This window comes from Triturus cristatus, chromosome 7, assembly GCF_964204655.1.
Source record: "Triturus cristatus chromosome 7, aTriCri1.1, whole genome shotgun sequence".
Lineage (NCBI taxonomy): Eukaryota > Metazoa > Chordata > Amphibia > Caudata > Salamandridae > Triturus > Triturus cristatus.
In genome coordinates this window covers 1,232,357,359-1,232,372,424 of record NC_140590.1, presented here as the reverse complement: position 1 = coordinate 1,232,372,424, position 15,066 = coordinate 1,232,357,359, and the positions used below count along the sequence as shown (strand labels likewise).

At 43.0% G+C, this 15,066-nt stretch overlaps 1 protein-coding gene across 1 annotated transcript in view; it reads left to right on the top strand.

Moving 5' to 3' along the window:
• LOC146811696 (zinc-binding protein A33-like) overlaps positions 1 to 8,735 on the top strand; it is a 35,628-nt gene extending 26,893 nt beyond the window's left edge. The window contains exons 3-6 of the mRNA XM_085618669.1: positions 4,534 to 4,767; positions 5,131 to 5,153; positions 5,992 to 6,122; positions 6,477 to 8,735. Of these exons, the coding sequence (XP_085474795.1) occupies positions 4,534 to 4,767; positions 5,131 to 5,153; positions 5,992 to 6,122; positions 6,477 to 7,018 (930 nt within the window). The 3' untranslated portion in view covers positions 7,019 to 8,735. The remainder of the gene's footprint in view (positions 1 to 4,533; positions 4,768 to 5,130; positions 5,154 to 5,991; positions 6,123 to 6,476) is intronic.
• Positions 8,736 to 15,066: the final 6,331 nt, after the last annotated feature.

Genomic DNA, 15,066 nt, shown 5'->3' with positions numbered 1-15,066 from the left:
CTGCTCACCTGCAGACACCGGTGTGTCTCCAAGAGGGCCCACCACGTGCCAGTGCAAGCACCAAACCCGAGGCCCGTGACCTTGGCAACCTCCTCAGACCATCACGGCCTTCGCAAGCAAGGCCTGCAGCAATCCATTCTTATTGACGTACTCCACCGGCATACACAGCAGACAGATAGGTCACACATTTGGAACTGAGTCTTGATTTCACAATGGCAGAGTACATATTTAAAGCATCGTTTAAATCCCTATACTCCCTTCAATGTTGTACCACCAACTCTGTGCATAGCATTCCGACCACACGTGTCAACCAGAAATCTTCTCCACATGCCATTTCAACACCGTATGTTAGAGATCCAGGAGGAGCTGGCTGCACAGTGGGTGATCGGCTCTGACCGCTGACTCCGGCCTACACTGCTGTCGAGTAGGTGACACATTTGGAACTGAGTCTTGATTTTGTCATGGCAGAGTTCATATCACAGTACACAAGGAGAGCAGTAAGAGGAAGAAGCGGTTCAGTCCGGAGGACAAAAGGATCTCCGTTACGAAGGTGATCGATCACTACCTACAACTGCACTGGTGCCACTGACTCTGTGCATCGCAAGCTGACGACACATGGCTGTGGTCCACTGCTGACCGCTGCCTCCGGCACAGACTGCGGTTGAGTAGGACACACAATTTGAACTGGGTCTTGGTTTCTTCATGGCAGAGTTCATATCATTGTACAGGCCTCATCGCAGACTGCATCCCCTTCCAGCTCTGGTGCCGCTGACTCTGTGCCACGGTAGTCATGGACAATCTCCCGTTGAACTTTGTAGGTGTCTGAGTCTATGGCATGGGGGTTGTCTTCATCATGTAGCTGATACTGACATGGTGGGAAAAAGAAGACTGTAGCATTCAACTCCTCCATAATGCCTGTTTCTGCTTGCTTCTGCCCGCTGCATCATGCCCTGGATGGACACCTTCCACTGTCCCCCGTAACACTCCGCGACGTTCTCCTTGGACATCGAGGACCCGCTCAGCTCTCAGTTCACCGCAAGTCACCGTCCCTTGTGGATGTGCCTGTGCCTGCCGCAGTGCATCCGGGGCCACTAACTCTGTGCAGCTCAAGTCATGGACCCTTGCTGTTTGTACTTTGAACTTCTGATTGTCTGATCACTGTTGTAGTTGTTGCCAGCACCAATCAACCCCTGGGGGTTGCTTACACTACCCAACACCCATCCAGCACTGGCGTCACTGGACGTGTGACCCTGGCAATAAAAGGTGCCGGGCGCACGTGCCCGTAGCCAGTTGTAAAAATTATCTGTGTGTCCGTGTGGTCATAATGTGTGCATGAGGGCCCCGGGCCATACCACATTACATTGTGCTGTGTACAGCGGGCGCAGCCTTATCACCTCAGGCAGTGAGGTAGACCTGGGACATGTGGCTGCGTCGGACTCCCTGTGAGCGTAGGGTAGTGGACCGGCAGTACGGCGTAGTGGTGTGGTCATTCGACACGTGGCTCTGGGCACGGTTGAGTTTAGGCCTTGCCAAAGAGGGAACTGATGCGTGTGTCTCTGGTGTAGTGTCTGCGCCACCTGTCACGCAATGTACAATGTTGCTATGTAGCATGCCCATGGAGTTTGGCCTCTGCCGAGGGGTACATGAGGGTGCGCAAGCCCGCCCGGGGTCCAGGATCATACATGCCAACTGTTGTGTGTGTCGCTAATTCCGCATGGTGAGTTCAGCCAGGCATGAACTCTACATCTGTGTCCGCCCTGTCCTTACCATAGGCCTACACACATGTGCCCGCTCACATTCAGCGCACAACATCACTGTGTCGTTGTCAGGCTTGTGGACATGCGCAGACAGGCATGACAGTGGTGTGCCGTAGGGGTACAAGTGATGCAACTGCGATGCGCACACTAGCGAATAGGCTCGGGGGGGAGGGAGGAGCAGCAGTGAGGCTACGTAATACACATTGATGCCGCTCATTTGCAACAGCAAGTACATGTCATACAGGAATCCCAAAGTCACACATATCACACACCAATGAACCAGTGAGCCTGCCAACACATCATGCAGAACCAACTATTGACTCATGTCTCTGCCCTGTCACAGGTGACCAATGATATGCACTCTGCGATTGGATGATGACACCCCTCCGAGCCCCGAACACACAATCACAGAGGCAGTACAATGTGGCCCACAAACGCACCAGGGGCATTGTGGAACGCACATTTGGCGTGTTAAAGTCACATTTCAGGTGCCTGGGCATCACTGGTGGAAGGCTCCTGTACAGCCCAGACATAGTGTGGAAGATGATCATTGCATGTTGTGTGTTGCACAACAAATGTGTACGCAGCAAGGCACCATGGATACCAGTTCCAGAAGCACCGGACGATGATGATGAAGATGAGGCAGGTGGACCAAACCCCACTGCAGCCACATGGGACAGTACAAAATAACCACAGGCACAGCATGTGCAAATAAATGCATTCCAAGAACACATTCCCTAAGTGTATGTCACTCATCTGTACAGGCACATCACTCAGACAGGTGTGAGTGCAACATGTATTGCTAACGATTTTATGATTTGTTCATGGATGGTGGGTGTGTAGCCTCTGTGCAGAAAGGCTGTTTGGGGTGTCACGTATTCGAACTGCCAGTTCTGTGTGTCCCAGTTAGTAGGGTATCCCACTCTTCGGCGTTTCACATGTGTCCAAGATCATTCCATTTTGGCTGCCATTTGTGACCTACAGGTGACAACAGGGCTCCTTTTGGGGTAAGATATGTACCACCATGATGCAGGGATGCCTCCTGTGACTCAAGTCCCACAACATGGGCAACATGTACGTAAGCGGGAGTCACTGCCCCTACATTCGTCCATGCTTTCATCATTGATTGATCATGGTCATGACACGTCTGTGTGCAGGAGGGGTGGCTTGTCCCACTGCAATGTGACGAGGAGATGCGGTTTCACAGTGTGTTCCATGCATGTGTCCGCATTGGCGCAGTTTACATGCAGACTGCATGTCATTGTACATTGTGACTGTGAGGAGAAGCCTATATGATGCGGGACAATGGTCATTTGTTCTACATCACACATACATACATACATGTGGGATTGTGCTCGTACATTGTCATCTCACCATTTGTTTACTCTGCTTTTATGGTGCATTTTCCCGCATGACGCATGGGAATTGCAGGCCTATAGCTGACTTTTGTATCGCGATTGGCCTCATCGCTACTATTTTCGCGTTCTTGCGGTGTCGTGTTACTTTTAACGCGGTCATTTGACGCATTATCGTGGGACTATTGCATGGTGCCGCTGGCTTGAGAATACCACGTTGACACGGAGTTATTTTCCCGCGATAGACTGCGATGTGAAGAGTTGCGTTAAGGTAATTTTGCGATGGTTATCACGTTCTTGAGAATATCCTCCTAAGCTTATCAGCAGTTGGTCACATCATATTGCAGTGGAATTTAAGTTAATATGTAAAGTTAATGTTTCTTTTCATTATGTTTTCTATCATCAGCAAACATGGAAAAATGAATCTCCACTTTTGCCTGTACATTTTTTATAAATTAGTTGCAAAGCATTGGACCTAATGGAGAACCTTGTGGGACTCCACTATGTCTCTCATGACAGTGAAATGTGTTTGTAATATCGCAGGTGCTTATTACAAGTTGTTAAGAGTTTCGGCCCAAATTGAATATTGTGTGTTGTTAAAAGGTAAAAGGGCACAAAATGTGAGAAAACTCTGTGTTATTCAGTGCAAAAAGACTGATTGCCTTTGTTATTCCCCAGTCTTTCATGTAAAATTCATAATGTTGTAGTAACATCACGCCCACTTATTACCATATTATTTGTATGGGTAGTTCTGAATGTGGTGTAACTGCTTCGGCATTCTTCAACACCTCATGAGTGTCTGTGTATATACTATCTGAGGAAAAGACCGAATTTTGCACTCTATCTGATGTTGTGGATCCAGTTTATTTTACTCCCAACAATCACGGTAATTGTTTTTGTACATGAGTAGCACTTGCGCTCGCACTTTATATTTTGAAATGAGCAGCTGACTCCTGAATTATATGTTCGGTGACTGTGACCAACTGATATTCATAGCGAATTAAACTCTAAAACAATGCGACTCTACAAATAAAACATCTATCCTATCTCTTACATAATTATTGTCCCTCAATAAAGTTCAGCGGCTAAAGAGCCAGAGTGAAACTCATGCCAGCCAACTTTGGAATAAATCAAAACAAATTCTATTGTCAAGAACAAAAATTAAAGGGAACTGGGTACACAACATTGGACAGAGTGCTTAAAATCTTTCAAATTGTTGAACCAACTGAATTGGGATCCAGTCCCAGAGAAAACTATGGAAATAACGTGACCATTTAAAACTACTCTACCGTGCATATCCACCACTAGGTTGCTTTGCTCAAGATCTCTGATTTTCAAATAGAGCATATATAGTATGAATCCTATTTCTTGGGTGTGGTTTCGGAACCTTCTCACCCATTGTTATCTCTTCCTCTACACAGGCCCAGTATTTAGTCCTGGAGGAGCACATCCGCCAGGAGTTTGCCGTGTTGTACCGTTGGCTCCAGGAGCGGGAGATGTCCATGATAAGGGAGCTGAAAAGAGAGAAGGAGTTGCTGCTTGAGGTCCTCCGTTCTCATGACAGGACCTTGAAGGAGGGGATTCAGGCAGCAGAGGAGAAGGCTGAACAGATCCGCTGCCACCTAGAGAAACAGGAGCCCACCGACTTCCTCAGGGTTAGTAGCTTCTCTGAACTCACTGTGTGCTCGCTCCATTAGTGAAGAAGCCTCTGGTTAGCAGAGCTGTGCTATACAAAGTCTTCGTTCATGTATTCATTCTTCTTGGAGTTTGGCTAGGATGTGGGTGGGCCATGCGGGGATCTCAGGACGCTGAGTATAGCTGTGCTATGAGATGGCAGGACTTGAGCCCTGTGTTCAGAGACTGGCAGTTTCAAGTAACAAAACTGACCCTTTGGCTGCAGATTTGCTTTATCTCACCTGTAGAATTCCAGGTTGCTGGCAAATGCACATTTCGGGCAACAGCAGATGTAATTGATCTCTCAAGGCAGTCAGTCACTGATGTTCTGCTCTTTCTTACAGGACATGAACTCCTTAATTGCAAAGTAAGTGTCACTTTCCCTTTTTTGTGCACCTTGAACTGCTGAATATCCTCAATGAAAGATGGGCCAACAGAGAGGGAGGAGGATAGCAAGGGAAACCGGTTCAAGAGTGTGGGATAGTGCATGAAATAGGAGGAGGGTGGTGGAAAGTGACAGGAAAGAAGAGTCAGAGAATATGGGGAGAGTGGCAAATGAAAAGGCCCAAAAGTGAGGTGATGAGAAACATTTAATGAGACCAGAAACATATTGAAAGGGAGATGAGATGACAAAGGAGGGAGAAGAAAGAGAACATGGTAGAAATGAAGGATGGTGCAAAGAGGTTATGCAGAGGTAGGCAGGTTGGTTGAAGTAATATAACTATTGCTAGGGGAGACATAAAAACATTTGAAGCGGAGCATGTTGTAGAATATGTAATGGTGGAGGAAAATAAGCAGGATAAAGGGAACTGTAGTGGGAGGAAGGAGAAATAATCTTATTTAATGATATGGGGTAGAGGTGGAGAAGGAAGTTTCAAAGGGCTATCTGTCTAAGATATAGACCCCATGATGAGGGCAAGGTACCACTGACCTGGGCCAGCGGTTGGACAGTTTAAGACTCCATTGACAATTATAGGTCAAGTCCCAGAGACTGTGCTGGAATAAAGAGGGTTGAAAATGGGTGTGCCTCTTGATGAAAGAGTTTCACATTGAATCATATGGATGCAAGATGTGAAGAATGTAAAATGGCTCTGATCTCTGTTGTGCAAGATTTTGATGAGGTCTTCCCCAGCTTTGAAGGTCCAGTGCTTATTCACAGCTTGGTGTATCTTATTCAGTAATGATGACTGACATTTGCTTGGCAGGTTCTGTAATGAGGAGAGCAAAGATCCAACTCCGGATGTCAGTGTGGCTGCAGGAGACCACTGCCTGGGTCGTTTCAGGGGCCCAATCCAGTATGCCCTGTGGAAGGAGATGAGGAACATCGTGCAGCCAGGTAAGTGTCGTTTCTGAGAGCACTCTGCCCACCAATGAAGGAGGAGTTTTGAAAAATATGAAAATATATATGTTGTAACAGACATTTTGAGGTAACACCTGATTTCTAATTTAAAAAGTGATTATTGGTTTTTGTCTGGGAATTTCCTTTGCCAGTGATTTGTACCTTGCTTATTTAGAAACCAGAGGTGAAAGCTTGCACCACTGCTTGATGAGTGTTGGCATCTGCTCCTATTTTCTGACCTCAATGAGTGGTGGCTTCAGCTGCTATTTTCTGACCTCAGTGACTCTGACGCTGCTCACTGAATGCTTTGAGATCTATTTAATTGACTATGTATTTGTTTTGCATTTCTAGTTCCGTCACCAGTGACATTTGATCCAAAGACCTCTCACCCCAGACTTATCCTCTCCAAAGACTTCACCAGTATGATCGTGGGGGACCCAGAGGAAGAGGTGCAGGAGCATCCACTCCGCTTCAGCAAAAGTGGCTGTGTTCTCGGCTCCATGGACATCTCTTCTGGAAGGCACTACTGGGAGGTGGCAGTGGCCAACAAGACCAGCTGGGATATTGGTGTGGCCAAGGTCTCTGTTGACAGGAAGAAGATCATCAAGCTGAAGCCTGAAAATGGCTACTGGGCAATCTGGTTGCGAAATGGGCATGAATACAAGGCTCTAGGCACCCCCTCCAAGAACCTTAGCCTAAAGGGGCAACCCCAGAAGATTGGGGTGTATCTGGACTACGAAGCTGGACAGCTTTCCTTTTACAATGCCGATGACATGTCTCATATCTATACCTTCAAGGACACCTTCACTGAAGTCCTATACCCCATGTTTGGTCCAGGTGTCAACGATGGGACATACAATGAACCAGTGCAAATCCTCCATCTGAAACTATAATCCTCCTGTCAAAGTACATATAGTGTGTTCTTTAATAGTCTAGAGAGATGGACATGCATAACCTCTGGGACTCTGTTAAAGAATTTAGCATATAGATGATGGTCTCACATCAAACTGGTTAGAATCCTTGATCTTAACCCACAGCTAGAGTGGTCTAAAAGCTGTGCACAGGAATGTATGACAACACCATATAAGGCCACAGCCCACTACCTAGAGAGAACTGCTTGTGAAGCGATGAATAATGAAAAAAATCGTGATCCATTGAGAGTTGCCATGCTACCTAGCTAGATAGCTGTGCACAAGAAGAACTGGGAGGTAAACCTACTTGGGCCTATGAGAACTCCTTCATAGTACATCATTCTAGAAGCCCAGCCCTCAATTTCGATTTGTTCAGGAAAGTTATAGAATAATAAGATGTACACAATGCCAGTGAGACTCTTTCGAGAAATGCACAGTACCAATGAGGCTCTTCACTCTAGACTGCAGTCCTGCTTTCTAATCAGTTTTGCATAAGAAGGACAGAGATAGAATCTGTGAAGTTCAGCCATGATTATATTGAAATCTACTATTAATATTTGAGAAAATTTACCATGTGATGAGATGGAATGGGGATTATTTGCATTTTTTTAACCCGAAAGAAAAACAAACCAGTTTTTACTAGATGAAGGTCAGCGAGTCAAGCACAAATTCAAAGGGCTAGTGAAAGTAATTTATCCTGAATCAAAGACCTGCAACGGGTGGATCAAGGACCTCAGTTCACAGAATAATGGAAGGCAGCTAAGTCAATCAATATACATTTATGTTTAAAGATTAATGGAACTATTACAGCACAAACACACCTCACCAAAATGATTACATCACAAAGAATTACAAACATCCTGATTCTAAAATGATCCTCTCCATCCTAATGAGACATGAGATGAAAACACATTCTATATGAAGGACTGATCACATCCCAAGCCATGTTACTTCTGAAGTCAAGAACCTCCCCATTGCACTTCAAATCAGTTTAATAGGTAACATGTTTAAATACAAAAACTGTGACCCATAAGCCGCAAAACTCAATGTGAATCCCAGATTATAACATTTTCCCCAGAGGTGACAATACCTTCTTGTTTGCACTAATATTTTTAAGGTATTATGAACATTATTGTGAGATATATTTATGTTGCATTTAACTATATAGAGGGCATATCATTAACTCAAATTAAAAGTTTGTTTTTCATGTGATGAATGCCTTCTTAACACACCACTGTACATATAAACTACAATAGCAAAGTAGGTGGCTTTATGCTCACTGGTGGCATCTGAAAAAACCTTGTTGGTTAGAAGTTTGAATCACAGCAAGACTACCTCAGCCTTGCAATGTTCCACAAATGGTAAATTTATTGTCATGAGATTGACATCTTTCAATTCGTTTATTATTAGAAGCTGTAGAAGGATGATGCAGAGGGCCGCAAAGGAAAATATGATTGCCACAGATAACTAGTAGAGAGCACGGAGAGCTGGGTTGATGTGGTAAAATGGCTGCAGTTGAAGGAGAAGTCTTGCTGCAATGATTGTTATCCGGTGACTTCAGAGATCCAGATAAGGTTTTGAGATAGACCTATTTTGCTTCCTCTTTTGGAAGCTGGGAATAAATGATCTCATAGGAAGCAAAAAAAATATAATTCCTGATGTAAATGCTTCTAAGCGAATAAATATAAATAATTTAAAATTCTGTGTCTTGTGTGCTATAATCCATGTTGCCTTTTAGAAGTTTTATAAAGTGTCCATTTACCAATGAAAGGCATCCTGGTGCTTAGCGTTAAGCAACATCCCAAATTTGACCAAAAGATAGCTGTCAGATCAAAAGAACCACGTTTTCCAGGCTTTCGTCAAAGAAAAGTGATTAACAGTGGTCTCAGTTGAAAGCCAGTGAAGACACCTATGATGTTCAGAAACATGGGTCCTCTGCAGTTTGTTATGGTGGTATTTGGGGACAAATAGAGTGCAATACAGTAAATCTGACGTGAGCCACGATCATGCAAATCACTCTGAAATGCATCATCAATGAAAGTAAAGGAAGAACTTTGCTGAAAAGCTTAAGCTGAAAAAACAACTGTCAGTCAATTACGGCTATTTGAATGTAGCAAGATAGTTGATTGTCGAATATAAATCCAAGGTTGCACACAGAAGATACAAGAAGAAAAGCAGTCCCCAAAGAGGGCACCATTCTCTGGACTATATTGACGTTTTCTCGTGTCTAGTTTAAGTTAATTCCTTTTCTTCCAGGATGCCACAGGAGTGAGACATGGTTGAAAATTCTGTTGTGCTTGATGGCAATTTACATCTCATTTGATCATTAACTGTGTATCAACTTTATTAGATGTGAAATGTCAAAATACAAAAAGCATAAGGCTTAAATCCGACCCCTGTTGGACACCAGAAGAAAGCTTATGAGAAGATGTAAATAGAGGGATGGAAAAATGCTTGTACTCATTCAGGTAGAAAAGATTTAACCCAGCCAAAGGAAGGATGTATTACAGATCCCTATCTCAATCAGCCTATCCAGTATGACTGCGGGGGACACTGTGCCAAAAGCTGCGGACAAATCAAGCAGGACTATTGCACTTATGCCCCTCTCCCATCCAGTGTTGTCCAGAGATAATTCATCACTGCCACAAGAGCCATTTCTGACATTGAAAATTCACAAAAATGAAAATGTATTCTTTTCATTTTTAAAAGCCCCTCAGATTAGGCAGCAACAGCATGAGAGGGTCTTCTGCAGTCCCATCATAACAGATGTGACTGATATGTACAATTTGCCAGGATACTTGAGATGGAAGCCTTGGCAGACAAGTGTGTGCTCATTACTTCCTTGTGTATCCTACTGAGAGTCTTTGACTGAAAGTAAAATAGGAAATTATGCCACTTATCAGGTGGTTTGGTTGGTATCTAAGAAGAAGATTTTCCGATGTGACAAAACATGGGCATTTGCTTATTCCAAACATAAAACCACAGAGCAGGGGTCAAGAGCTTGGGGGGCAAGTAAAGGACAGGTGAACCTTCCTTGAGAATTCTCGGACAATGTAAGAAGACTGACAACCGTGTTACTTTGAGGATGAGGTCAGAGCCCAAGGCGATTTCAGTGGCTTTCAGTGAAGGTGCAAGTAAGGATGGATGGCTTTTGCATTGTAATAGTCACAGGCAAGGACTTCTGTTCTTCTGGCATTTAGTTTCAGGTGGTTGCTTGTCATTGGGTCATGGATGGAGGTGAGGTGGCATCTAAATGTGTTGCAACCAGTTTCTGATTCAGGTTCCATTTTCAGCAGATTCCAAGACATTATTAGAACAGCTTGTGCAAAGGATTCGGTGAGATATGACAAAGGACTGAGGTAAATGTTATAGAAGAGATTTGGTGAAATACATAGTCAAGATGAAGTGTGTATGGCACAAGAGGAAGGAATTAATCTAGTCAGAGGTCACATCTCAAATCACGGACGCATAGTAGGAGGGTTGAGTGATCAACCGAATTGGAAACAACCAAGATATCAAGAGGTGTGAGAACAACAGCTCCATTCCATTCCGTTTGTACCTTGAGGTCATCCGAAGTGGTAATTATGGTAGATTCTATCCCAAGCTGAGGGTGAAAGCCAAATCCCAAGCTCGGTGCCAGCCATATGTTCCTAAGCCTCGGTGTGCTCATTGGGTTTTGTGAATGCTGCTCATTCAAGCCACTGTTCCAGTAATGTCTATTTGCAATTCGTCTGTAATGTCTAGTTTGTGGTGATCAAGTGTGGACATCTTTAGGAGTGACTTGACATAAGATTTTCTGTCTGTCCTGGACGTTTTTCTTATAGAAAGGAGGTATGTCTAAGGTGGGAGTAGCTTATTGAAGATTGTTGGAAGGCATGGGTCAGGAGGTGATTCTGATTGAAGGCTGGAGGAGACAAACTTGGAAAAGTTGGAGTCTTATCCATGAGAGATGGATTGGAATGCAGTGGAAGCAGTAGATGGGGGCTTACAAGTGGTGTGATGTTGTTCATTTCTTTGGCTAGATCAGGTTTGAGATGCAAAGCTATTTAGACAAAGTGCTTTATAGAAAAATAGTGAGCAGAGACAGATTTGGCAGGGCTTGCAAGTGGGTTGTGGAATTCAGACAGGAATTTGAATAATTTCCTTCAAGGACATTGCTAGTTAGTGAAATGCTTCATATTTAGGATTGATGTTATGTAGAATTTGAGTTGTGGGTGTACACTAGAGTATCCTCTGTCTTTGTTTTGTGTTTTCAATTAGGCTCTCAGTGGTGATCGTTTGGTTTGAGCAAGAAGCTTTCTTTAACAAACCTTTTTGAGTCCGGGGGGGTCAGAAACTGTTTTGGCTCCTGGGTTCAAAAACGTCTGTGATCCAGTATCTAAAGGAGGAAACTGTATCTTGATATGAGGTAAAAACTTGCAATTTTATGGTGCATGACTCCAAAAGATATTTCATGCTGAAGCAGCTCAAATTGTTGTAGCAGAGGGTCATGAGGACAGGTGTATTTTTGGCCATAGTCTATCTGGAAGATATTTGGAGAAAGAGAAGGGGTTGGTGTGATGATTAGTGCAGAGGATTAGGTAAATGAGATGTGCTTCTATAGTTGTATGGTTGATGATCATAGCATCTAAGTAGCATCTACCAGAATGTGCAGCTATGTCCATAAATGTTGGTGAAGGTCAAGAGCTTTGTGAGAGGGTAGGCTTGATCCAGAAGGCCTAACCAGCTAGTAAAACGCAGAGGATGGTGAGTGATGAGGATCATATAATGCAATTAAGTCACAAACAGAATCGGGAAGGCAGAGTTGGAATGGAGAGGTATGGTCCGTTAGTAAGAAAGAGAGTACAAATATAGGAAGTCCTTGCTTTTTTTCTGCGGAAGGATTTGACTTTCAGGAGAGAGGTTGCAGTGAAAAGAAGAAACAATAACATGTCCTTTTAGAAGACTGCAAGACCTCCAGCAAGTGCTAATTCAGTTTTTCTGAGATTACTCCTGTAACCATGTGGGATTGCTTCATGAAAATAAGTGTTTCTGTGAACCTGAAGATCATGTCTGTTGTCTGAGGATCTTACACACACATTTAGTACTGATCAAGAGGCAGAGGTTAGGCAATGGTTGGTTGGGTTTAGAAGTAGTATATGATCAATGGTGGATAATCTTGGGTTGAGTGGAAGGGTGAGGGTGAAGGATACCTTGTTGTGAAGGTCCTAATTGACCAACTGGAGATCAAGAACTGTCATTTTAAATTGTGAAGAGCGCTCTGTTTCCAGTATGTCCCTGTAAAGATTAGGGTAGCATGGCCCCATATGCCTGCCTATAGCTGTTCTGATATTTTCTAGGGAGCTGTCTTCACAATAATTATAATAATTATGATAGATAATTGGAGCGGGCAATTTAAGTAGAAATTACTTGGGCGCTTGCTAATATATCTCTCCAAGTTGATGAAAATATATAAAAAGGCACATTGGGAATTTTGACAGACCTAAATGAAGAATAGGAACAATTTTAACATTTTCTCAAAACTGCCCACCACTTCATTAAATTTACTACAAAGGATGGAAGCTACACTTTTTGAACACATACATATATTCAGTTGGGAAGGAGCTGCACAAGGACCTCTTAGGGGTTCCGATAAAAAAAGTATTATGCATGTGTTTCAGGGATTCTGCTCGGGAACAGAACTATGCCTGGGACCATAGAACATCAGTATGTAGGAACTGATTCATCTTACCACATCAGCACATATGGGCCCAGTCCGACTAGCTTATAGTGCCTCACTTGCCCTCCTAACCTTCCCAGAGAGACACGTGATTTGGCACCCCAGAGCACAACATTCTCAACCCTCTCAGGGATCACGGTAGCAGGTCATCCCCTTTCGTTCTCTCACTCATACATGTCCACAATAAGTAGAAAAGTGTCACGAAAAAAGCTTACAATATTTATTGAAACTATTGTGCTCTAATGTGCAACAAATGCGCCACAATAAGAAAACATATGCAGGTCAGTAATGTCATTACCATGATTAAAAGGCCATATACAATAAAAAGCCCTGTCATATTAGCTGACAGATTTGCCTAAACCCACTATATAAGCAAAGTGTTTATAGATCTCTGAGATTTGTGGTGAACCCCATTCCTTACCATACATAGATGGCGCAGCCCTTTCGTCTCAGGACCCTTGCTCTGTCTGCAAGCCTCCACTCTGTATGTTTTCAAAACAAAAAGTCCCAGGTAATATGATAAAACGTGTGTTCAAAAACAGCAGCTGGGTTTCTCTATTATGTCTAGGTGCTAGTGTCCGACCACAGAGAATAACAAAGAGCAATGTTGTTTGATCTTGGAAAGGCTGTTCTGACTAAATCCGAGGAAGAGAACATAATATAAAAATTTGCTGTCTATGTGAGAAAATACAATGTTGCACAAAAAGAAGCATAATATTTGGTAATGTGTGCAAAGCACATGCGTCCTACAATGTGCATAGTTAGGCTAACATAGGGAAAACGACAATGGGCCTCTTAGAGACCACACAACACATGCAAATATATTTCACCCCAATTGCTTAAGTAAAACAATCCTGCCAGGTCTATTGACAAAACATGTGTATTATTAGTAAAGCACACTTTCACACAAGGGTATCTTGGCGCTGAATAACAGATGTTTATTGTTACCCAACTTAATAGTATTCATTTGATTGTCCTCAGAAGGATGAAAGTCTGAGTGGACCCACCAGAATTTGAACGTGTGATCATGAGGTCGAACACAAGCCCCTACAGTGGATGCATTAGTCCACTAAGCCACCAGACCCGTCTCCAATATTGATTGAGCATTTGATGAATAAAATATGATGAGTGAATTTTTCAAATGTGACTGAAAAATGTCAAAGAAGAAGTTATTCAGGTACCGCAATAAAGAAGGCAACATAACATATTGAAAAGCTCATCCATGAAGAAGCATTAACAAGGTAACGAAAAAAATGGAAAACAACACAAATTCATATTTGCTGTGCAGATATCAAGCTCGAAAGATAGCTAAAATACTTTAAAGAAACACTGGAATAGTCTTGAAAATAATTAAACCTATCCAGTATATATTAACAGACCACTTCCAGTACACAGTACACACAAAAAGAAAAATATCCGTGACATGTATTCAGAGGAAATTAATGTCAAATTACAAACCATGCAGTGTATACTACACATTTCAGACTATCCTTTCTTTTAGCATTCCTATGGGCCATATTAATGCGCTCACAAGAACCAGTGAGATTGAATGAAAAAAATATTTCATTTGATATTTAAGTCAGTTGTTTTTCATACATCTAATAAATGTAATTTTGTTTCTGTATTATTAGAATTAAATGTGAGAAACAGTGATACTTCACTAATTTAAATGCACCTTTTTGGTAGACTTTTGGTGAATCCTCAGAACTACCTAGGGTTGATATAATAGTGTAGATTGTGGACCTATTAAAAAACTCCTGCATTTAGCCTGTCTTACTGAGATGACATCACCAAATTTCACCTTCAGAGTGAGATGCGGTGGTGGCAGAAATAGGGCTTGATGTGAAAAAATCTTTTAATAATATAGACTTGGCCTATAATTTTGAAATATAGAGTTCAGGTTGGGGTTGAAAATTCAAACTATTACATGAATCATCAATTGCAAATGTCTTGAAAATATCTTCACGTTTTACTAATATATGGAACACATCAGGAGTGTCTGCTTTCATGGGGCGCCTGGCCTGCACCCAGCCTTAGAGACCCCTAGGGCCAAATTTAACTGTTGGAGGCGGCCCTTATCTCCGCCAGGGTGACAAAGTAAATTACTCTGTTGCCTTGATGGAGATGCCGCCCGTCCAAATTAGAAATGACCACCAAGCTGGCAGTCATTTCTAAAACATTGGCAAGAACTGGTGTCACGGTGATTCCTGTAAAAGCTTTTTGCAGTTTGGTGCAGGGCTCCATCAACAAGACAGGGCCTTGCACCAAACGATTTTCGTTGTCTTTAAAAAAAAAAATTCCAAAAACAGGG